This window comes from Temnothorax longispinosus, chromosome 3 (genome assembly GCF_030848805.1).
Source record: "Temnothorax longispinosus isolate EJ_2023e chromosome 3, Tlon_JGU_v1, whole genome shotgun sequence".
In the NCBI taxonomy this organism is placed as follows: Eukaryota; Metazoa; Arthropoda; class Insecta; order Hymenoptera; family Formicidae; genus Temnothorax; species Temnothorax longispinosus.
This window is the reverse complement of record NC_092360.1, coordinates 11,983,760-12,008,179: the sequence shown is the minus strand read 5'-3', so window position 1 is coordinate 12,008,179 and position 24,420 is coordinate 11,983,760. Positions and strand designations below refer to the sequence as shown.

The following is a 24,420-nucleotide window of genomic DNA, read 5'->3' as shown; positions in this document are numbered from 1 at the left end:
TTGTAGCACATACATTGATTTATTATACGTAGATTGTTCATAGCTTATTGTTTCTCTATTTTTTATAGCAACAGCAAATATACTATAGTTTGGTCAAATTAACAAATGTTTTATTTTTTCTCCAATCTGCCGCCGATGTGATTATCCACGTCGCTACACCGGATATAACGCGAATAATCGAGCCGCGATTTACATCATTGGCAGGTTGTGACACCCGGAGGCCCGTTCAATCATCCGGGCATGATGGCCTCCGCTCAAATTTGGTTGCCAGTGGATTTAAGTTTCATCTTTTCTTTTTTTTCTTTTTTTTTATAGTCATTTTTCATAATCGAAGACAGCCACAAGAGAGGTCTAGTTAGATAATTAACTAAGTTTCACACAGCGCGTACTAAAAGCGTACTAAGAAAGTCCTATCGGTCCTCCCACGGTCACCTCTCCCACGTATCAAAGGTACGCGCTGTTTCCCCCCGCTTTTTCATTTTTTATTTGTTTGTCTTGTTTTGTTAAACGTTTACACGAAACAACGCAATGTGTACGTAATTCAAAAGAGTCCCCTTTTCCCTCCCCCCACCCCTTTTTTCCCGAAGAATACTCTTAACGTTAAGAACCCCCGCCCCCTCCCGCTCCCACCCCCCCGCACTACTTTCTCTCACGTCCGGCGCATTAAATGCCATCGCGATTAACTGGCGAATCCGTCTTATATGTATAGTCCCTACTTTTATAATATATTATGTACAATTGTTTTGGCACCGAAGTTGTCTTGTCTTTTTCACTTTTCTCTCTTTCTTTTTCTTTGCTCTTCCTCCAAATCGCACCGATGCCAGCGAAGATCCAACGTGAACGTATGTGCGTCCGTGTGTGTCCGAGAGCGACATCAGGTAAAAGGTATTTTCTCTTTTTTTTTTTGTCGTTACTCGTCTCGGCGATCGCTCGGTGATCAATGATAGCACTCGATGACTCGTGCGCGCCGGTACACCAAGGATCGAGGACCTTGGAAGCTCGAGAAAACAGTCCGTTTGTTTAAAGCATCTCTCGAAGAAGAAGAACAGATCTGTCCCCGTGGTTCGTCGCCCGTCACGAACGCCCCAATTGCCCTCCGTCTCTCCCTCGTCTTTCCTTTTTTGGCATGGTTTATAAATATACATATATCTCTTCGCATTTCCACCCCTTTCCGCCGCTTCGTGTTACAGTGGAATGTGTGCGGCATCACCGAGCTTTCGTCGTTTACAGGAGCCTGTCAGAGCCAGTGAGGTGGTGTCAGTACATTGCCAATCCGACTCTCTTGACATTTTGTGTAACGCGATTCCTTTCGTTCGCTTTTGGCGCGATCCCATGATACGGAACGCTCGTAATTAGTTCGACCGTTTTTTTTTTACGTACGTTTCGCCGATTTCTATATCCACAAGTTTATATTTTATCCGCGATGATTGTACGGAATTACAATCTGGAGCCGAATGCAAAGTGAAATAGGTTCGCGAACAACGTATACAATCATGTTTAACCATGACTAGTTCGACCAATGTTAATAAATGCTTCAAATAATTGAGGTGCCATTCTAAAATTATAATCTGCATATATTTCCCTATCTTCGGGGCCAGCATTTTCTTCACAAGATTCTCACTTGCCCCTTATAATAAACTTTTTTCCATGCTAAATATATAGATCGCATCCAATAGTTTCGTTATTTTTTATTTTTATTTCTTTTCACGATTATATATAATGAGCATAACTTTACAATTTTTTACGGCGCAATTCATGCTTTTTAAGCACACACCAACTTTGTTTCAATTTATATACAATAACCCGCAAATGACAAACAATTTTTCAGAATTTATATTGTTAAACGTTAGCAATTGTTGACAGTTTCACCATTGACGGGTGAATGGAATTCATGATGTGTGTGATTCGGATTCGCATAAGTTTGTATTTCGCAGATATTCCGCCAATTGCGCTCCGCTAAAATGTATTTTCCAATTGTTCCATGTAGAGGAAAACGCGAAAGCGCAGAATGTGTGCGTGTCAATAATATATATATACACTGTTCCGATAGATATACATAATGAAGGAATCTGTGGGAAGGAATCTTGTGACTGAGAGACATGCGCCAATTGCGCTTCCGCGAGTTCCGCTTCATGGGACATTAAGAAAACACATTTCGGCAGCGGAATGTCCGCGGACGGACTTCGTTCCGTCACAATTCCGCATTACACATACGTTCCGTGTACCATGGGATCGCGCCATTACATTCCTCGCCGCGGAGACGGATCGGCAAAGCGCTTAGCCCGCAATGCGGTCTTATCGTTTACGAAAGTTTACATTAATTTTCTTCTTTTTTTTTTACCTTCTTCTTAACCGTATCCTAGAAAAAAACTGACTGCCACTGGTTCTCAGCGAATTCCAGACTGCCCAGCAGTCAGACATACATAACAATTATCACAACTTAATACCGTAATACTAATACAATATTATGTAAATATATTAATATTTAATCATAAATATTCTTTATATATATATATATGTATATATATATATATAATATATTATTAACAACTGACGGTCTGTGTTTCTATATCATGCGATACACACGTTTCGTATCGTAATACTGCAATAGATCGGTAGAATACCATACGAAACGTAATATGCACTACGATCTCCTTCCTCGTCCCCGATTACCAAGCTTGGAACGTAAATGGAAAACAACGTAGTCGTAAGCACGCGTAAGCGTGTCCAACTTTTCCTTTCGTTACTGCTGGTTAATGTACGTGTATGTGTGGTAACGTGTGTTACTGTGTTAAAATCTATTATAATTTTACTAAAAAAATATCGATCGATAAGAGCTACGTATGGTGCTAGAATTATTTAACATTTAAAAATGAGATCTAGTTTCATTTTCTATTAATGTAAGAACAAACATTAAGAATCATTGAGTCGATAATGGATCTTTATGCTGTATTATATGTGTGTCCGTGTATCTGAAAACCTTATCTATCCGTCCCCTCCTGCTTCCACGAGTGTTTTTTTTTTCTTCGCGTTGTAAGTTGTAAGTACTTATGTTAAGTTCGTACAGCGCGAACGCCGTCGGACGATTTCGAGGCCGATTTTGTTTTTTTTGTTACGTACGCTAGTCGATCAAGTTCTCTATAACGTGGCTACGTGCCCTGCGTCTACCGCGTCAACGTGTTCGATCACTTTCACATAATGTTTGTTCACTCAGAAGATGTCTTCGTCCGGATCGCTCGATGGTGCAGCCTGAAGCGCCAACTGCATGCTGGATTCCGTGTTACGCCGCTTCATTTTACCCTTAGTCTTCTTCAGCATCGTAGCCTAGGAAGGGACAGGATCAGGGAGCGCACAAAGGAGCAATCGATATAAAAATTGTCAGTCAATACCGCTGACAAAGTAGAAGTAGTGTATAAAAGTAGAAGTAGAAATAGAAAAAAAATGGAAATTACAAACTCATGGTTAACTTATATACGGTGGAAAAAGAAGGTAGAGAAGAAAACGTTTTGTAAAGCTAACACTACTATCCGATAATATAATGCGTCTAATCCACACATTACAAGCTCGAGCTAGCTGCATTGGATATCGAGGCATCGAGAAAGGTATCACGGAAGTTGATATCGGTTTTAACATGCATCAACAGAGGGATCGGGGGAAGTTTCCTTTCCTTTTTTTCTTTCCGTATAGATGGAATCGTTTTTAGACGGCACGTTTATCACCCCGAGACTCCCCTCTCGCGCGTGCGTTCCGCTTATGCGCGTCGAGGAGTCTAGGCTGTGATGTCGGCGCATCTTACGAGATACGTTTAAACGATCGAGCAGTTGTAAGTTGTGGTATAGTTGGATTACTCGTCCGTGCTCTTGCCCCCCTCCCCATTAGCAGGTAGAATCGACGGTTCGGTATTGCGACGCTTGATCTTACTTTTCTTCAACATGGTAGCCTGAAGTGAACAAAGGAACAAGGAGATATTAGTAGAGTGCAATTAGGGGAGGAAAGCATGCGCTGATAGGTATCAGCAATCAGGTTACGCTTTTATGGTGAATACGTAGAGTATTGTAATATGGAACGAAAAAAGTGCTACAAACTAATAAATAGAAATGCGCCTGTTAAGAAGTTTTTTACGTGCCACAAGAATGTACGCCCCATTATTCTACTTAAACTCGAACAGCAAAGGAATCTAGTTTATTACGTTTCAAGAACATAGAAATATATATCAACAAATTAATAAACGGCGATACGAGTCAGGCGCGGTACGTGGTGCGCAAGTAAAGAAATTAATAGTTACAGAAGTAACGAATTACAATGTATATAATGTACATATACATATATTCCAACTTAATTAACTACTAATTTCTTTCCTTGCGCACCACGTACCGCGCCTGACTCGCGTATCGCCGTTTATTAATTTGTTGACATTTTCACGAGTCCAATGACATATTTGAATAGAAATATATCACTGCACTAATATCGAGATATCACGTTATCGTGTGTGGTAAATGATATATTGTACGTTACGATTCTGTCCGTTATTTTTGTGGAATTATGGGGGAGTTTTGTAAGAGCTCTTACGTCAAAGTATTACCTTGAGTGCTGATTTCAAGACCACGATGTCTCCCGGACTCTGAACCCACGGTTCACCGTCTACTTGTACAGGTATGTCTGAGTTTAAGTGAATTTTTATGTGCCCGCCCTATCGACCGAAATGCAATGACGAATAAATTTATATATGTCGCATCAGGAAGGAAAGACAGGGAGCATTTGTATTATTGATTAATTTTATAATTTACCTGCGCTATCCTCATAGCCGTACGTAAACCCGACTGTATTTGTCCAAGATGCATAACGCCTGTGACCCCGACAACTTCCAACATGCCATCCCAATGATTTGGTGTATAAAATTGATCTTCTTTGGTATCTGGTCCCCAAGGATTAGCACCAGAACCCCAACTAGACGAGAAAGAAAAGCACCGTTGAAAATAGCGTATAAAACATCCTTCCTATTTTTAAACGACATGCATTCTCTATAGTCTACAGTTACCTTAAAATGTTCAGAATTATTATTCCTTCCACTTGTGGTAACTCGACCAATTTGCCGTCTACTTCTAATCGAATTTCTTTATGTAAATCTTTGCACGGTTTACGCCTGACCATTTTACGCAAACCCATCGTTACATACACGCCTTTATTTCGTAATCTGCTTTTGAACTTGTTAGGATTTTCCTCTCTCGCGTTATGAAAGTCCAGACACAAATCTGCATCGATGCCAATGCCAAAATAATTATTCATTACGTATATTTGCGTATTGTCTTCGCTAGTTGTACCAGAGCCTGTAATATGCAAATGGCGCGATGCTACTTGCTGAGAGGCTGTAACATTTTCGCCATTAGAATTCTCCTATTTAAATTACTGGTTTGCGGAGTTATTAAGAAACTTATTACCTGCGCCTCTCTTACCTGCAGCGTTACAAACTACTTGAGTTGTTTCCTTCTCATCTGGATGAAAAACTACGGTCCACCTATCCAATATTATTTCTTCCGCATCGATAACGTCTCGCAACAAGTTTAGTGGATCTTCGTCACCCGTGTAGCCTGAACCCCAACATAGTACGCGAGCAAGGTCGTTTCCCGTTCCCAAAGGTACAATAGCGCAAGCGGGAGAAGAACATTGGCTATCCTGACCAACATTATCTAAACATTGTAATACCCAACCTATCGTTCCATCACCACCACAAACTAATATTTTGTAGTCCTTTATGTGACGGAAAACGTAAAGTCTGCAACACAAAGAAAGCACTTACTTACTAACTTGCGTAAAATTATATCATATGTGCTTCGGACTGTAATAAATATGATATTATTTAAAGCATTATGATCTACTTACCCGGGGAGGGGTCCGCCATTATCAAGATCGAACACTTGATAAGGATTTAATAGTTTACGAAAACTAGTAATTAGCTGGAGTCCTTGGCAACCACCAGATTTTACATTTACAAACACGAGCAGTGGTTGAACGTCCGTTGGTATCATACTTGGCTCGATACTCGGTAAAATCATTACTTGTAAAAAAAGAAAAGATGAGAGAATATTTCAATATATATCTTATTACAACTAAAAAGCTAAATAAAAAAAGCATGCAAGTAACTGGTACCATATCAATGAATATCTATTTTGATATTGATCGATATTATACTTTCTCGCGTCTCAGATACATAAAAATATATTTAAAAAAAAAATATATATATATATATATATATATATATACATAATAAAAATACCTAAAAGAAGTTTGTCTTCACATTTTGTCTCTCGCAACGTGTATAGTGCTCTAACCGCTGTATCCTGATCTTCATATATGATAACCACTGAACCATATTCGTAATAAATTGGGCCAATTGATGAAAACCTATTTTCTACAAAATCCAAAGAATTATATATATAAATAGATATTTTTATAATTCTGTAAATAATAGTTAATTTTTTCATTAAATCACCAACCTTTTCCTAAAAATTCTGTTAACATGTTTTCGTAACTTCTTTCAGAAAGATTTTGTGGTAGGTTGCCCACGAATAAAGCCAAATTAGGTCCATGGGGATCTTGCTTTAGTTGTAGATAAAACCGCATCAGTTCCATTTGTCTAATAGAATCTTTTCCCAGCTTTTTAACGATATCCCAGGGTCTTTCATCCCAGGAACAAACTCTTTCCGTTACTAATAGAAATAAAACTTTTATATTTTTCGTGCGACGCACAAAACGGAATTTTAAAGAATATTCGATTAAATTGCAAACGTCAAGTTGAACAAAAACTCGAAACGTACCACCACGGTCTAAAAGAATTTCACTGCACCTAAAGTCATCACAGTTAAAATTTTGTAAGCCAAACTTTTCCAGTGCCTCGTTTATTAAGTCTACGACGGTTGTTGCTTCGGTGACAGGTACTATACAGAATGACTCTGATACCTGCAATCTGCCGGGATAAACTCGTACTTCTCCGCTGTCGTTATCTCTGAAATCATATTGTAATTACGTTGTATGAAGAAATTTTTTTTTTTTTATTTACTTTTAATACAGATATCGTACAACTTCTAATATATTATTCGTCTTTCACCGCATTTTGTTATATTAAAAATTGTACAAAAATAAAATATTCTACATATTTTCTCGTATTAGATAAGTGTAGTGTAAACTCACCTAAATCGCAAGAACACAGCCGGACGTTTGCCTTCTTTGCGATTTAAATTTAAAACAGGCGTTGAGTCACATAACTCAGTTTCCTCCTCGGCATACAGGTCAGTTAAGTAAAAGTTGCCTGAATTTTCCCGAAAAAAGAGTTTATTAGTTCAATTAGTCAATTTATCGAACAAGATCCATATTTATTATGTTAAATAAAATGGTCCGTATGCACATACTAGGATCTTTCGTGATGTGAAATGCACGCAGTGCCGATGTGAGAAACTGCTCTATCGTAGCCTGCCTAGGTACCGAAATTACCCGAAATATTCTCCGCCTCAAGGAATTGTTGCCATCGTACACCTTAATCATCTCTATGAGAATAATATCAAAGTCACAGATTAAAATAGAGAAAATCTGGAAACTATTATTCGGAAGTTATATTGAAATACCTTCGTCACCTCTTTCTTTGTCTTCTTTCTCTTTAGGAGAACGCGGATCACGGCCATGCGCTGCACCCTGTGTCGGTTCTCCATTGTCACGATACCTTGGATCGCTACCAAATTCTTCTGATATGCTCCGCGCTATTAACACAAAGAAAGATCACACTTCGAAAGTTAGAATATTATTAATAGAATACAAAAATACCTAAATGTAATAGAATATTATTAATATGGAATACAATAAATACCTAAATGAAACATAAAATATCTGTATATGTATGTATAATACATCTTCTTCCGCATTCAAATTGAGAAAACGTTTCATTTTTTTTACTCAGATAACATTAATGGTGTCTCTCTTGAAAAGCGTTATAAAATATTTTATATCATAAAGCAATAAAATTTAATGCAACTTAAAACATTATATTGTAAGCAACACTTTTATCATTAAATTACCATATAATTTATTTATAATTTATTAATTTTCTATTAATTGTGGAAATTAATTGTGGAAGCAGTGGCGTATATAACCACCATTATATACAAATATTCGAGAAAGATTTGCATGAAACAGATACTTTAGGAAAGTACTCCAAGGAAAATATATAATAAATAAATTTCAGAACATTTTATAAACACAAAGAGCGTTGTAACGACTCTGTTTATCATTCAAGAATAAATTACATCTCTTACCATCGATTATTTACGATGGGTTTGTAGAACACAGACACGATAGGAAGAATTAGTCAGTAGTATTCTTGAACTTCATTTCACTGCATAGTAGAGTGATAAGCGTCATGGAATCTCATAGCATCCAGTGGGCTGAATGACAGTGCATGCACTGAAGCGAGACATACATACATGCTAAAACGTAAACAGTAACAAAATAACATCTATAAAAAAAAAGGTTGGTGCACTATGATATTTATGTAAATGCATGTCGTGTGACAGTTTATTACAAATATTATAGATAATGCAATTTAAACAAATCTATTTTGAAAAATATATCATCGTTTCCTATTTTTTAAATTAATTTCACGTGAATAGTATCACTTTGCTAATATTCACATTTGTTTGAGTCAAAGAAATTAATATAAGAGAGAAAAATAATTTTATGAAAAATTGTCCATCAGAAAATTAGCTCAACTGTACTTTAATAAAATGTATTTATTTCTCTGCATAATGACTTAAATATAGACGTAGTAAATGTGATTCGAGTGTTATATTTTATTTTTCTTATTGCGTTTATATATGAAGTGTGTTTGTATTTGTGTTTATGTACACACATATTAATGTGGCAGTAAAAAGTGTCACTCGGTAATGTCGAAAAGTATGACAGAAGCAAGCTAAATATTCGCATCGCTGTTATGCAAAATAAAAAAAATATATATATATAAATAAATATGATTGTCTTTTAATACAGCGCTTTCTCAATTCTAGCTGCAAATGTCGAATAAGTAGTTACATGTAGAGATAATAACAATAACGATCACTACAGCGTATTTCAAGTTACTCTCAGTCTCGTGTACGATAAGTACATCTTAGAATTGAGTACATTCACACAGATGAATGTCTGACGATGATAATATTCTAGATACCTCGAACATAAGGAGGGGAAGCATGACAATTTCCATGGCAGCTACGTGGCAAAACTAGCGAAAGACGCCTCAAAGCTTCGGCTAGGCGGCCTGCAGCCCCGTTTTGTTCACTCTCAGCGAAATCGAATTGCTCTCCGATGTTATCTTCACATAGAAGCAAAGATAGACCGAATATTTTAACGGTTATCACAATTTCAAATCTATAAATTTTATCTCTGTTTAAGTATTTCGTAATACTCTATTGTGACTTGTGTTTACTCTCCCTCTCTTTCTTTTTTTCTCTGTCCGTTAATTGTAAGTTTGCTTAATTATATACAAAGACTTGTTTTCTTTGACATCGAACAATTAATGACACACCTAAGGCTTATGATTATAAAAATAAAATGTTATTACTTTCAGCTTTTAGTTTGTAAACGCCAATTCTAATTATACTATCTAATTACGAAGCTCTATGAAATAGGTGCTGTATCTATTAAAATATATTATGCCTATTTAAAAGCACATTAAAAGTAGCAATTATAATAAGAGCAACCAGCCACAAAAGCCATAGTTTACAAATATATTGTAAACAAAATATGTAATTAAAATATATATAACAGACGTAGCTTTTAACGTTGCTTAAGAAGGTTTGTGTGATTATAAATCACAAAAAATTTTATTTGTATAGTTTAATTTTCACATAGTGCGTTCGTCATGATCCTAAACCCCTGGCACGATAAGAAACAAACATTTTGGAAATCTTCACCTACTGTCGCAATTGACGATACGAGACTCACGACAAATTCTCAGGTGGCATATTTGATGATAAATGATTGAATCATGAATGTATTATGATGATTATACAGCAGTCACACTTTCTATAATTCATAAATTCATTTCTAATCCCTGCATCTAGCACACATTTGCTATGTAAAGATTATTGCTGTAAACCATAAAAATATCTCGTAATATTTTTTCACATTATTAACTCAATTCCCTTTCTCTCTATAAAACAAATCAATGTTTATAATTTAATAACTTTTTTTAAAAAAAATCGTATTGCAGAAATGTATGGAAAGCTGAGAGTGTAAGAAACTGCAAGTAGCAAATATATAGATACATATATATATTTTATATGACATATTAAAAATATCAAATTGACTACAAAAATCTGACTACCGATAATATTCGACATAGACGTAGTTTTTCAATCAATTTATGATACAACGGAACAATGAAAATTTAAGGCAATAATAATCTTTTAAAATATAGATAGGGTCTTTCTCGATTCATATCGAAGAAAGTCAACGTTGCATGCTCTGAAAAGAAGGAAGAACATGTATATGTTTACAAAACCGACGGTTTTATACACGCGTGAGTGAATGCTAAAATAATATCATGCAAAAAGTTTATGTTCCAAAAAATTACTTATATTTTTTACAAGTACCTCTCTACTAATGTATAAGGAATACTTTTTAAGATATATTATACATTCTTTTTTTTTCAAACTTTACATAGTATACGATATCTTTTGCTACCAATCATCAGTGCATATTTGCATACATGTACATGTGCTATGCATAGTAAAAATAGAAAATCTCATACATAGGTATATGAGAGACAGTGTGAAAATAATTAATTGTGTCAATAGGTAATACGGAAATGCTGAATGATGGATTGAAAAAACTTCATAAAGCGCTAATCAACAATGAAATTCACAGTGCACACAATGGAAAACGCGATAATTTATACAATGTCCAATTATATAAACGGAGCAGCTCAAGCAAAAACTCTCAACGTCATATTTTTGCCATTATTTGTTATCTGAGCTTAATATATCGATATCACTTGTTTAGAGACACGTAGGATCTCGTAATCCAAAAGTGATTATGTCTACCGCGATTACATATACACACAAAATTATATAGTTATGCTATATATTTATAGATAACCATGTGCATTAGTAATTATCAACGCGGGCATGTGTTTTATCGATTACAGATACAGTTTAATTTACAGCGTTGACATCTCTAAATAGCTAAATTATTCAATTTTATTAAAATCTCTGTATCTCGCCTTAATCTCACTCTTCTTTTTCCGTTATAAGAGAATTGCTTTAACATTCAAATTTTATTCCCGGCGGGATTGATTAAAAAAATATTGAAGTGCTTTGCGGCACGTGACAAAGCGCAATTCCTCATTCTATTATTCTAATTACCTGTTAACACGCACATTGTAATTAACACGGCAGACACTTACGGAAAGAATACTCACGCGCCAGCACTTCTTTACGACGCACTTCTACTCCAATGATGGCTTCCATGGGAACTTGGGTACGCGGAATACTAACTGCATGTGGCGGCAGGTATATTGGTTCCAAGTTACCAAAGGTGCATTCTTGGGGAATATTCTTGTAACAATACGCGTGCGACTGAGAGACGAAATCAAATTTGTCATTAAACACTATTTTAACGAGGAGACGAGGGGAAGGGAAGCTTTAATTGTGCTAACGAAATATATGCTTTCTTTCTCTATTCGTAAGAGCATTATGTATCACATTTGACTTGAAATGACTAACATAAGTATCAGCAATGCAACATAATATTTAATTCTAATTCTAATTTCGCTGACGGAACAGAATAAATAATCGCCCAAAAAAAAAGTTAAAGGCAATCTAACGGCGATAATAATGAATCTTTCTTTTACCGTCATGCCACACCACTCGCAACGAAACCCGGCAAGGCACTCGGCAGTAAAACAACTCTTCTTGCATACGGCACATTTCGAGCTGCTCGGAAGATTGCCTTCCCGCCAATGATGAGTGTGCCTCACTGCTGACAGATCCTTCCCAGGTATGTATGTGACATTCTCCCTGCAGTCTGCCACCGCGAAGTCTTGGCATTCTACGTGCACGAAGTACTCGCATACTACGGGAAACGTAGAGCGCGATTAACATTTCGCAGAAACCCAAATATGCTAAACGCCCTATATCGAGATATCTCGTATATCTGTTATCTATGGATAGAAGGCTTACTTTCACAGTGTATGCATAGATTATCATCCAATCGTTTCCGACAGACGTTGCAGAATTTCCTTTTGCGATGTACTTGTTCGGACCAACAGTGTGCAACCGGGTTCTGCAACACATACAATAAAGAAACGCTGTTAATCTTACATCTTGTATTAACACTGTTAAATTCATAGCGTCAAGTTACACTCAATTTCAATCATTTTTAACCATTCCTACAGGTCGCCACCGCTCCTACTCCAATATGTCGCTAATTTAATTAAAATAATGTTAATCTAACTAAAAACTAACGGTGTTAAAATAATAAATTTTGACACGCATAGTAGTTAATAGTAACAACATGTTGTTTAACTCAAAGGTATTGGTCGAAACATCCTTTAATATTTAATAGTGAAGGGTCCCAAGGGAGGGTCCCATCAAGAAGTTCGGACACGTAAACGCGCGGCAACAAGCGAGTAACTTCTCGACGTTCCCGTTCAGTCTCTTTTCTCTCAACTATAATCCACGTAAATTATTTTATCGCAACGTTCAGTTTATTTTACGATGTACCTGGGAAGGTTGCTTTCCTATATTCTAAGTATAGGCGTTATATTTATGCACAGGCGGTTATAATCCTCGCGCGGCGTGGAGACGGATCTTCTCCCGTTGTCTTACCTTAATCAGGCTTGCCGCGATGCTGGAGCAGGGAGAGACGACGGCCTTGAGACAGCGGTCGTGCACCACGAAGTTACACACTGCAACGAGAGGAAGAAAAAATGAGAAAGAGAGAACTTTTTGGAAATTCGCGGGAAAAGGGAAGAAGGTGGAAAATTCGCGCGAGATTAATTGCGTTAAATCGAAGAGCGTTACCGGCTAAGCCGGTGTACACTTTAGCATAAATCAATACGAGCCGCTCATGTTGTAATTTATAACAAGATCTTCTGACCTTTCGCGGTGTAAGTAAAAAACATCGAGAATCATACGCGGCTGGCGTTATTTAACGCCTCTACCGAACGGCAAATATGTGAGCGGCGGTCTACCAAACTTCTGCAGAAACTAAAAAAAAAATTTATATACATATACTTGTTTAAAAAATCATCAGGCCTGTTAACGCCTTGCGGCGTTCTCTTTGTTCTCCTAAATGTTTTCTAGAAGAAGATAACACGCGCTTCTAAAATATAACATAGATCCCGTGAAGTTAATACTAACTGAAGATAACACACGCGCTTCTAAAATATAACATAGATTCAGTGAAGTTGATACTACGAGTCTGTTAATATTATCGATTGCAAATTTTAGGGTCAATATCGTGAGCGCCGTGTTATTCCGGCGGAGTGGCCCCCGGAGTCGAGTCGCGCGCTGAAAGTGAAGAATCGCTTCGGCAATTTCTCCGGTGAATTGATATATTTCAGGGTCGGCCGAGGTGACGGAGTCGGAGACAGCGTCATCCGCGTATCCGTCATCCACTCCGATACAAGGTGACGGGTGTCGCACGTTCCCCTGTCGCGCGCGCGAGCGGTAATGATCGCGCCTTCTATCGCGCTGCTCTTGCCGACGCTAATCAGGCAAGATGTGGGAAATTTGTCGCATCGGCGCGCAGGTGCGGCCCGAAATAGTACTGTGCATCCGCTTCGTTAAGAAGGCGCCATCAGCCGCCATCGACGATCGACCGTCGTTCCACGAATGCCGAGTTAACTTTAACTCGCCGAGTGGGCAGCTCAAATCGAAAAGAAGAGGTACTCGTCATCGCCGTAGAAAAAGAGGATCCGCGTCCGTTTACTTGTGCCTCTTTTGCTCGTGTCTTTTCAACGGTGTCTTCCGTTAGCGAATCGTAAAAGATATACGACGCGCTAGAACTCGAGGAACGTTCACGTTTAACGAACGTTCCAGGCAACATTTAAAATCCGTTCCAGGCATTTGCAATGTTTAAGATCCGTTTGAGAAATTTGCAACGTTTAAGATCCATTCCGGACATTTATCATGATTAAGGTCTATTCCAGTAGGCATTTGCAACGTTTAAAGTCTATTCCGGGATTTTGCAATGGTTAAGATTTGTTTCAGGAATTTGCAAAGGTCTATTGCAGATATTTGCAATGATTAAGATATGTTTCAGGCATTTACAATATTTAAGGTCTGTTCAGAGATTTTGCAAAGCTTAAGGGGTGACAGTACTTTAATAGAAGTAAAAATTAGAAAAAGTTTGGAAAGTTGTAAATTAATAGGAGTAAAAATTTTTTGTTACGTATATCTATTAAGTATATTTAACAGTATCTTGGTATAGAAAACTAGACTTTAGAGTGAGTATTAACATCACTGTGCCCATTTATTAGAATTGCATTTTTTTAAACTGTAATCACGAGAACAGCTTATTCGATTAACTTCATATTTGACACAAATGTTTATCATAATTGTCTGTATCGGTTCACGGAGGCAAATTTCGCAAATTTCATAACCATTTTTTTACTTATTTATTTTACAACCTCGAATTTTTCAGTAAAGAAATTAAATTTGATTTTACGTAACTCCTATTTTCCAAATTATTATTTTTTTTTTCAAAATCCTCTTCATGAACCAATAATTATGACCCTAATGAATAAAAAAAATTTATTATACTGATTTTAGATTACTCCTGTTGAGGCTAAATTAATGAAGTATTGTATAATTCTTTTGCAGAACAGAATTGAAATGAACACAGTGATATTAATATGCATCATAAAATCTAATTGTTTTATACAAGGATATATCGTTAAATGTAGTCAACATACATAACAAGTAAACGCACATAACAAAAAGTTCATGCCCCTATTAATTTAAAACTTTTTACAACTCCCCAAATTTTTCCTAATTTTTACTGTGCCGGCCTATGCCACCACAAGACGCAGTAGCACATCTTTTTGCGCCAGACGACGCATGACGGCAAGACCAACTCGTAAGTAAATCTTAATTACGATTAAATGCTTCTGGGCCAATTTTAAATCCTCATACAATGTATTAGGTTGCCCCAAAGTTCATTTCCTGTTTTATGCGTCCGACTTTGTTAGCAACGGGAGAGCAGACATGTAGCTCGGTCGGTCTTTATTGATATTTCTCGGTCGGCTCTTTATTGATATTTTGATGTTCGTCTACCTTTTAACTTTCCAACAGTTACGTTTGTTCGTTCAAAAAAGTGTCTCGATCTCTTTTTGTGCGTTCTGAAAGATGAAGAACCAGAAGAGAGATTTGATTCTCTTTGGCCGTTCCCAACAAGCTGCTAGCGTTTGATTTTGGGATGTTCTATTTCATCCTCCTTATACTCCTTACACTTCGCCCATTTTGACTACTACTTGCACCTTTCTTTAAAAAATTATTTTGTCATAAAAAATGTGGCTCTTTAAATGACATTAACATTTATCTCGATCAGTATTTTTTCAGTAAATTAAAAACTAAAAACATTTTTTAAAAATAACATGAGGCTTTTATGACAGATAAAGGAAGGTGGTAGAGGTGGTAGAGTAGAATGGTCCACATATACTTCAATCCATTTCTATAAATTAAAAATTTTGCATTAATTTCTAGTAAAAAAAAAAAAAAAAAAAAAACTTTTAGAACAACTTAATATATCATATGCGGTTTTTAAATCGATCAGCCCTTTCAATGCAGCTTGTCTCAAATCACTAACAATAAGTTGGAACTGAATTTCAGTGAATTTCATAAATCAAGAACTGAATTGTATAAATTAACTGTAACTTTATTTAGTAATCAACAAAATAGAATAGGTGTTTGCAGGCAATCACAGACGAAACAATAACGGCATTATTAAAATGTAGCGTGATACAAGTAAAGAGCAAAGGTAATAATACTGGTGTAAGGGCTCAGTCACAATGAGAAAAATAAGGAATAATATAAAGGAATAAGGAATAAGGCATGTTGAATCTCACTTTAATGTACGTGTACTAAAGTGAGATGCGACATTCCTTTATTCCTTATTCCTTTATCTTATTCCTTATTTTTCTCATTGTGACTGAGCCTTAACGTAACTGTTGTCATTTATTTCAAGAATCAACGCGCATAGATCAGAGAGAAGTTAAAAAGGGAGAGAGAAGGTAAAAACGATGACATTTACAAATGATGTCCCAAATCGATCGGCCTTTTCAATGCAGCTTAGTAATGAAATTCAACTTAGTGATTTGAGACAATCCTTGCCCTACAGGGAAGCTCGCTTAAATTTATCCCTGACTGAGATTTACTTACGACTCTTACTGTGATGCGCCGATTAGCACCGTCGCGTCGTTGTAAACTGGCGCGAAAAGATGCGTTACTACTAACTTACCAAAAACTGTGTATATATCAACGCATTGTGGAATATAAAATAGGCAATGGAATATAGAAACAGAATTTTCGATGCATTGGATTTTTGTTCTCTATTGCCTGTATCTGATTAATCACAGTTTTTCAGTTTTATTATAAGTTGAAATGGAGTTATTTCTGTCGCCTGGCTTATTCCCTGTTCCTATTGCCCGTACCTTTATATTGTGTTCAAGCCTTTACTTCTGTCAGGGTCCTGTAACTTCAGACTTCCTAAAATCTGTTCCAGGCATTTGCAACGTTTTAAATCTTGATCCGAATTCCGGCATTCTTTGACGCACTTGCAGTTATACACGTGACATGGTCGATTCCGCTGTGCGAGCAGTTATGCAAATCTATCCTGATAGACCTTTAATGTATGTATACATGCATACTCAACCGTGAATTTTACTATGTTTATATCAACGTTCATCAACCAATGCAAGCCACCATTCGGCTACTCGAATATATAATCATGAGCGACAAAGCTGAAGTGTTGAAAGAATAAATAAGATGAGAAATAATTCTTTGGAGATAATAGAGAAAAGAAAGGAAATCAAAATGCGAGATATATCGTGATTTAGAAAGATTTTTCTGAGACTCTCCGAAAGATTGCTGTGTGTTTGAGTTTCCAGATCTGGAATCTATTTGTTTCCTTAGCTATATTTCGAGACCTTTTTCTTTCTCCTTAGGAACAAGCTTTTACTCTGAACGCGCGAGAAGAGGAAAAAAAATCTACTTGTCGGAAGTCTCTATCGATGTTGATCTCGTCTACATTCTCGAGTTCGAGAATTGCTGAAAAATTAGACTGAAAAAAACAGCACAAACGCGGACACATGCGTTAAATCGTGCGTTCCTGGAAAAAAAGAGAGAAAAGAGAAATCCCCTTACATTCCATTAATTCCTCGGTAATCATATAATAATCTCGAGTACGGCGGGTATCGGTTTTCAATATACAGTATTAGGTGATCACTTTGGGACTCTCTGCATGCTTTTATTACTCGATTAGCTTTCGGAGCAGGTGGTCGTCCTATTTATAACGATCCCAATCGATTATCAGTAACAGCGTGATAAGTTAACCAAAATTGCCTTGGCCTAAGATTGTCGTGCTTTTGAAGAATCTGCTTTCGATGCTGCGCGAGAGAATGCCGTCGCGATTGTCCCTCGAATCTAAACGTTTTCTGTATCAATGTCGGCGATCGGGTCTCCGACTGTATTCCTATATAGCAGTCTTATCTATTATAATATTGATCGTCTACGCGACTGCGTTCCCTTCTATACGCAGTTCTTTTACTTATACAGAGGAAAGAACATATAAAACCCGATTGACAGAAAATGTATGTGCGCGTTAATTAATATGTATCGCAGATATATTACGTTTCTCCCGTACGAGATATTTCCGCAGAATAAACACATACATCTAAAGCGATGCGATGAAACTGCAATGTAATGCGACACTTTAGATTTTCATGCATTCGATATATGTGATATCGTTGTGATGCCACGATACATATGATATCTTTAATGGACGATTTTACAAACAACGCTTTTACTCGCCGCGCAATCAATTATCATTGTTTAGAGAAACATTACCCGAAAAGAGTAAAATAAAAAGGGTACGCTGCTCTCTTGTACGGTACACATAAGAAAGCGTATGACAGAATATGCTGTTAATCTATCTGGTAAACGCAATATCTATACGCATTATTAACGAAGAACATCAAGCAGTTAAACTGTTGGAAGATCTTGCGAGGGGGAAGCTGAATGATATCAATATTAGCTAAGATTGTGGCTTCTTAAGTGCGTAGCATCGTCTTCTAGATTGATTGATTATAAGTTGATGATCAGTGCATCTCTCTCGCAAACTTACTTTTTGTACACCTAAATTCAATCAGTTTTTCGAGCAGCTTATTCTATTCTCTTTTGTTTCCTTGGACAAAGTGTACGCAAAATGAAATTAATATCTCTAATTTTTCATAAGAAAATGTCGTTTACACAATAATTCAAGAAGATTATTCGTAAATTCAATATATATTTCAGTATATAAATAATAAATATATGACATTTCATTTTTTTTCTCAATTTCGAATAAATTATGAATTATTCAAACGCTAGTTTTCTGCTTTAATAATCTTTTGAGCTTGATATTGTATCTGATTAACGATTACGTATATAGATAAAATAAATATAATAAAATAAATTCATGTGTCACTTAGGACTCCATTTATGAGCCAAGATGCTGTGGAAAATATACAAATTGCTGGGAAGACAAGAATGAATGAACTAAATAAAAATTGCTGCTATTTGATGCTCATCATGCCAGATATAATGTGTGTGATAAACTCAATATATGTGTTATTTTCAAAATATACTTAAAGAATCATGATCGTGATACTGTTATTCAGTTATTAAAAGACATTCATATTTCTTTCAATGTTTATTTCGCGTGAGTAGTATAATATATGTCCTCTCTTTAATCTTGCTTTCCAAGTTTTTTACATAATCTCATATATGTGCATGTTTACAGTTCCTGCGGATATGTGTCTTAAAAAGAAAGATTCACGAGGAATATAATTGCAGCATTTTAATTCGTTAATGTGAAACACAATATTACTTATTATTAAAGTCAAATATATGTATAATTCATATTCCTACTGTAGTTGCTATCCAAACATTCCAAACGTAATAGTTGAAGATTAACCAATACACAATCGAGATACTGAAATAATTAATATCGCATCGTATCGTATGTGCGATTGTTGCATCGAGATTAGAAGATTTAGGAAGATAAACGTCTTTTTCGAATTACAATTGTATTACTTATTTATCATTATTATGTAATGCGTTATTTAAAAAAAAAAAGGTGGTCATAAGCAAAAGATTACTTCACCTTATATACATTACAATTTGTTTTTAAATCGACATAAAGTTATTGTTAGGCGCTATTCTTATTTTTAATATCATACTGCACAGGTTTTAATGTTCACTGCCGTTATATAACATTGTTACAAATGATTTGTTACGCGAATCGGGATGTCAAGCATATGTGACGCGTATACGCTAACGGATGTGTCAACTGAGACCTTTATCTCTCGTTCTGCGTATGAAAACTGGAACCTTTTTACATACGGTAGCATTGTAAATGGATGCATTGCAACCATAAATAATTTATTATCTAAATTTTATAAATAGTGTGGTTTTAGATTATTTGCACATTTCTGTGCAATTTTATTTTACAAAAGCAAAATATTGAAAAATTGATCTTTAAGACCGATCGATTTAATTACAAGATGATTGTTACCGTTCTAATTATCGTGATCATTAATGTGTATTAATCATAGATTGTGAGAAATAAAAAAAGTAGCATTTTTCATCAAAGATGTATCTCAAATATCATACGTGTTAAATATAAATAAATATATCGTGCAATAATACAGTTAACACTCAAAAAAATAATAAATTTCAAGTAAAAAATAAGCACGAAAAATCGGATTGTCTCAAACGAGTTTGTAAACAGCTATTAGGATTTTATATCACGGATTGAATTTAAACTGACAATGCTAAGTATAATTTGCAGACATAAAAACAACTTTATTTAAAGCAGCCGACGGTAAAGCGATCAATACATTGTGTAGCAAGGTTTAACAATGGCTTTAGAAATATAACGCCTTTATCTTCACCCTTTGTGAAGTTAGCATCCCATTTCTAGGAATTCTATATAATTGATAAAGTTCTCTCACCAAACAATTATGAAGCTCCCGATATGTCTTAAAAAAACTTCGGACGATTGAATGCAAAAAACAGTACTTAGTCCGAAGATGTGCCAACTTCACACTTTTCCAAGTATATAATACATTGTATGAAATAAATGACTGTGGTATCTCTCTTTTAATAAATTTTAAAACTTTTCATAAATCAAGAAGTTTCTTTTCAGAAATCTGATTTTCTTAGAATCCTGATTAAAATAGAAAAGTTATCATCAATTTTCGTGTTACAAAACCGTAAAGTTGACATCTCATATCTTCGCACCCTTATTGTTTACATCTAAAAACTTTTTAAAACGATTAATAATGAAAAATCTAAAGTTTCATTCGCGTAATTTAATTTAAAAAAAAACGTACAATATCATAAATAGAAACAACATATTCGCTTCAATGGTCCAATGTAATGTTTTCTGAATATAAAACAGCGACAACTTCGGGAACCTTTTTGTTCGAACCACGTCCAACGGGCTTAAAGTTGCCTATCTTTACAGTGGCTCCCTAATGGCTTGCTTTGCGTCTTTAACGACCTGTTTAATGACCGTAGGTTCCTAACGAACGTTTTTACTGCCTACAACGTCTTTCCTTTCAGATGTTAAACATATACCAAGCGCCAATATCTATATACACGTCCCCGCGCCATCGAGTTTACTTCTCGATGAAAGGAGCTCGAAAACAATCGGGGGATCCGCTGCCAAACGCGCGTGGCGCTCTGGAGGAGTGAGGCGGACTCTCCTGATCGAACATTCCGACGTATTTGAAAGAGTGCGAGAGCACGGGCACACGGCTCCGTTCCGCTCGCGTTACAACGAAGGTCCTTTACGCCTCTTTACCCGTCAGCAAGCTCTCACGCTTTCCCCCTCTCCCCCCCCCGACCACCTCGAGACAACCCTCTTTGCCGCCGCCGCCGCCACCACCGAGCGCCCGCGCACCCCTTCCAACCCCTTCCACTTCGGCAACCTTATCCATGGTCTTTCAGCCGTACTACCCCACCCCTCGCGATCAATGCTCGTGAAAAGGTGGGCGCGCGCTCGCGCTCGCGCCCTCTGCGTATGCCGTCGCCTCCCACCCTCCCTGTATTTCCTTCTCTCTCTCCCCCTCTCCCCCCTCTCCTTCCCACTTTTTCTGGCCTCTCTCTCTCTCTGTTTTTCTTGACGGATCACTCCGTTCCTCTCCGTCTCCCTCGTGCTGTTGCACCGATTCGCGCGCGGCTGGCTGGCGCTAAAATGCCCGACTCGACGGGGGCACTCGGAACGCGACACCCTGACCCGATTGAACCGACGGACCCAACCACCTTCCGTTCATCCGGTATTGGTATCGGTCGATCGGGATCGGTCGGAATCGCGACCCACACCTCGCGGGGAGAATCCTAGGAATGAGAGTTACCGAGCCGTTACCCGTTACCGAGCGCGCGGTCGACTCTATCGATCGACTTCGCGGTCTGGTCGAGAGCGCCCGCTTGAAATTTTAAAGACCCCGACAACCTCGCGCGAGGACTGTTTGCTTTCTTTTGTTTTTTTTCTTCCGACAGGCCGCGGGGTCGCGACTGATCGACCGGACGAATCGCGGGGACGCGAAGCCCCATCTCTAATCCCGTAGAGACAGATATGGAAAGACGGAGAGTCTCCGGGATTGCGCAAGTATATTAACTCGAGGCGCGACTTCGTACGCTCGCTCCTCTCGGAAAGCTCGTGCGCATCCTCCGGCGTGGGCAAGATCGGGAGATACGTATACTCTCTCCCCGTGGGGATATATCTGGAGCTGGAGGAGCTCATCGTCATTCTCTCTCCCTTTTCCTTTTCTCACCGTACATTTTTGTCATTTACGTACATGAGAATATATATAGATCGTATCGTAAATTGCAATTGTTCGTGGCGCTCGCGGGGGGGAAAGAGGGAAGCGCTCTTTCGTCTCCCGGAGAACGTAACGAGCGCTTCCCTCTTTCTCGGCGATCTGTCAACGCTTCTGATTGACGTACAGTGACAGTAACCTTTAGCGTGATCTTACCTTCGCAGATGTACCCCTGCTGTATGAGGCCCCAGAGCATGTCCGTGCAGCTATGGCAGTACGTCGGCTTGTGAAAGGTTTTCTTACTGAAGCTGTGCCCATGGCTGGCTGGAGTCTCGGCCGAGACCGACGCCATATTCCCCGTTCCACCGCGGAACCGTTCACGCCAGATTTTCACCGTGAAGCTACGCAGGGCGCGCCGCGCGACGATGATGACAACATACGTACACGCCCGACACTACGTGATCTCGGAACCGTACGCGTACATAACTGCGTTGCTGCGGTGATGGTAGGAGTAGTAGTAGTACGCGTCGTCGCTGGCCGCACGCTGGCCCACACGCACCGTCGTACCGTCGTCGTCTCGTACGAGTCGTACGGCGCCTCGTCGTAACGTCGTCGTCGCGCCTAACACGCATTATTCCACGAGCCGCGCCACGGAACGACCGACGCGTCGGCAGCCACGATCGCGCGCGCCAGATGCGTCGTCCTCGTCGTCGCCGTAATAACGCGCCACCACGCCACCACCGCGCGCCACTACTCCGATCTCGCGGCCGCCGCCGTGCATCACCGTCGTCGTCGCTGCTGCCACTGACGCTGCCCTCGTACTCGTCGTCGCCGGGAGTCTCGCTCGCCCTCGCCCTCGCCTCGCTCGCGATACGATGCGTGCGATGTCGCGTACGCGCATCCGACGAGTCGCCTCTGCCGCTGCCGCTGCTGCCACTGCCACTGCTGATCCGAGCGTACGCCGCCGTGTGGCCGCACTGACATCAGCCCCTTTTCGTCACCGCCACCGGCCAGTGGCGGATGCGCTGCCCTAGCGGCCTAAGTGGGGCGTCATATGGGGGCCGAGCCGAGCGAGCGAGCGAGATGCGAACCGCCCTCTTCCGAGCCCGTAGCCTCGAGGGCGCGCTCCACTCTCTCAGAGAGAGAGTCTCTCTCTCTCTCTCACCCCCGTTTTTCCGATTTACCCTCGACGGATCGTTCCCATGTTCGAGCGCGTTCTCCCTTCCCGCGAATTCCGCGGATTCCGAGTCGCGCGATCGACGGATTTACTCCACGTGCAGGGGAGCGAATGCTCCGCGACTCGAGAGATACGGAGCAGTGGAGAACGGAGCGCGGGTCCGAAATGAACGTTCCGAACGGGGACGGAGGCCTCGTTCTCCAGCACTGTCGATGGCGACGGAAGTGGAGCGCGCATATATCTCTCCCCGTCGTTTCTCGGTCCCTCGCAAATGCAACCTCTCGCCGTCTATTTCCGATCGGTCTCTCCTCCCTCCCTCTCTCTCGCCCGAGACTTGTGTTTCAATAATATCATCTTGAACCGAGAACCGAGCGTTCGCGACGCTCTACGTCGCCTCGAACAACGACGACGGCGCGGCGCCGATACGTCGCTCACGCGACAAGCACGAGCTCGCCTCTCTCCACGCGCGGATCTAATAAGATCACCACCCTCTTATCGATCCTCGCACCGAAACTTTGGATTCGATCGAACGTCGATCCGCGCGATTGATCGCTTCGATCAATCTTCGACAAACAACCCTCTCTTTTCCATCGGAAAAGAAAAACTCTCGCCACCGTACGCGCGAACCAGCAACGACGACCGATCGCGACAACGCGCGCGGACAAACGGTCCAAACACGGGCGATCCAGCGATCGCGACAATGGATCGGGATGACGAGCCGACGTCGACAACAGTACGACGACGGCGATGGCGTCGACGTCAGTGACGACGGAGGCCGACGCGCGACGGTGCGACGTCGACGTCGTTTACCGCGGCGCGCCGACGCGGCTCTCCGCCGGACTTCCTCTACCATATGCACGCGCGCGACGCGACGCGCCTCGTGTCACGCAATCCGCCGCCGCGCGCCCGATTGTGTGCATGCGATTGTGGACTCCACCGCGAGTCGCGACTCTGCGAGCAATAGCGCCGAGAGATCTTCTTCCCCCCTCGCCTACCTCTTCGCCTCCCTCGCGAAATCCACCGTCCATCTCGCTCGCGATTTGCGGCCGCGTTCGTTACTCGCGAACGAGCCCGCGCGCGCGGTACCGGATGCCCTCCCCCCCCCCGCTCCCTCCCGCCCTCCTCCGACTCTTCCTGAGCGCGCGATCCGATCTTGGGAGCGCGCACGCGCGTG

At 39.5% G+C, this 24,420-nt stretch overlaps 1 protein-coding gene across 10 annotated transcripts; it reads right to left on the bottom strand.

Annotated features, from left to right (window-relative positions):
• LOC139810791 (diacylglycerol kinase theta) lies at window positions 1-24,026 on the bottom strand. 10 transcript variants are annotated; one of them, XM_071774668.1, is made up of 18 exons: window positions 22,286-24,026; window positions 12,870-12,949; window positions 12,222-12,324; window positions 11,894-12,114; window positions 11,447-11,618; window positions 9,209-9,352; window positions 7,629-7,751; window positions 7,407-7,541; window positions 7,189-7,306; window positions 6,816-7,003; window positions 6,495-6,707; window positions 6,275-6,409; window positions 5,881-6,055; window positions 5,439-5,773; window positions 5,039-5,366; window positions 4,788-4,947; window positions 4,583-4,690; window positions 1-3,324 (listed from the first exon to the last, which is right to left on the bottom strand). In XM_071774668.1, exons 1-18 carry the CDS (start codon window positions 22,419-22,421, stop codon window positions 3,211-3,213), a joined length of 2,988 nt encoding a protein of 995 aa, XP_071630769.1. In that variant the 5' UTR covers window positions 22,422-24,026; the 3' UTR covers window positions 1-3,210. The 10 variants fall into 10 exon arrangements, with proteins under 10 accessions (XP_071630769.1, XP_071630772.1, XP_071630768.1 ...); XM_071774671.1 differs by having other exon boundaries at window positions 1-3,940; window positions 7,620-7,751; window positions 22,286-24,025; XM_071774667.1 differs by having other exon boundaries at window positions 7,620-7,751; window positions 22,286-24,025.
• Between the last annotated feature and the right edge of the window lie 394 nt (window positions 24,027-24,420).

Excerpts from the sequence above, each read along its gene's own strand:
- LOC139810791 (XM_071774667.1), bottom strand. The coding sequence starts at position 22,421 with ATGGCGTCGGTCTCGGCCGAGACTCCAGCCAGCCATGGGCACAGCTTC. Across the intron at positions 6,708-6,815 it reads AATTCTTTTAGACCGTGGTG|TAACGGAAAGAGTTTGTTCC; the intron begins GTACGTTTCGAG and ends TATTTCTATTAG. Across the intron at positions 3,325-4,582 it reads TCTTGAAATCAGCACTCAAG|GCTACGATGCTGAAGAAGAC; the intron begins GTAATACTTTGA and ends GTCCCTTCCTAG.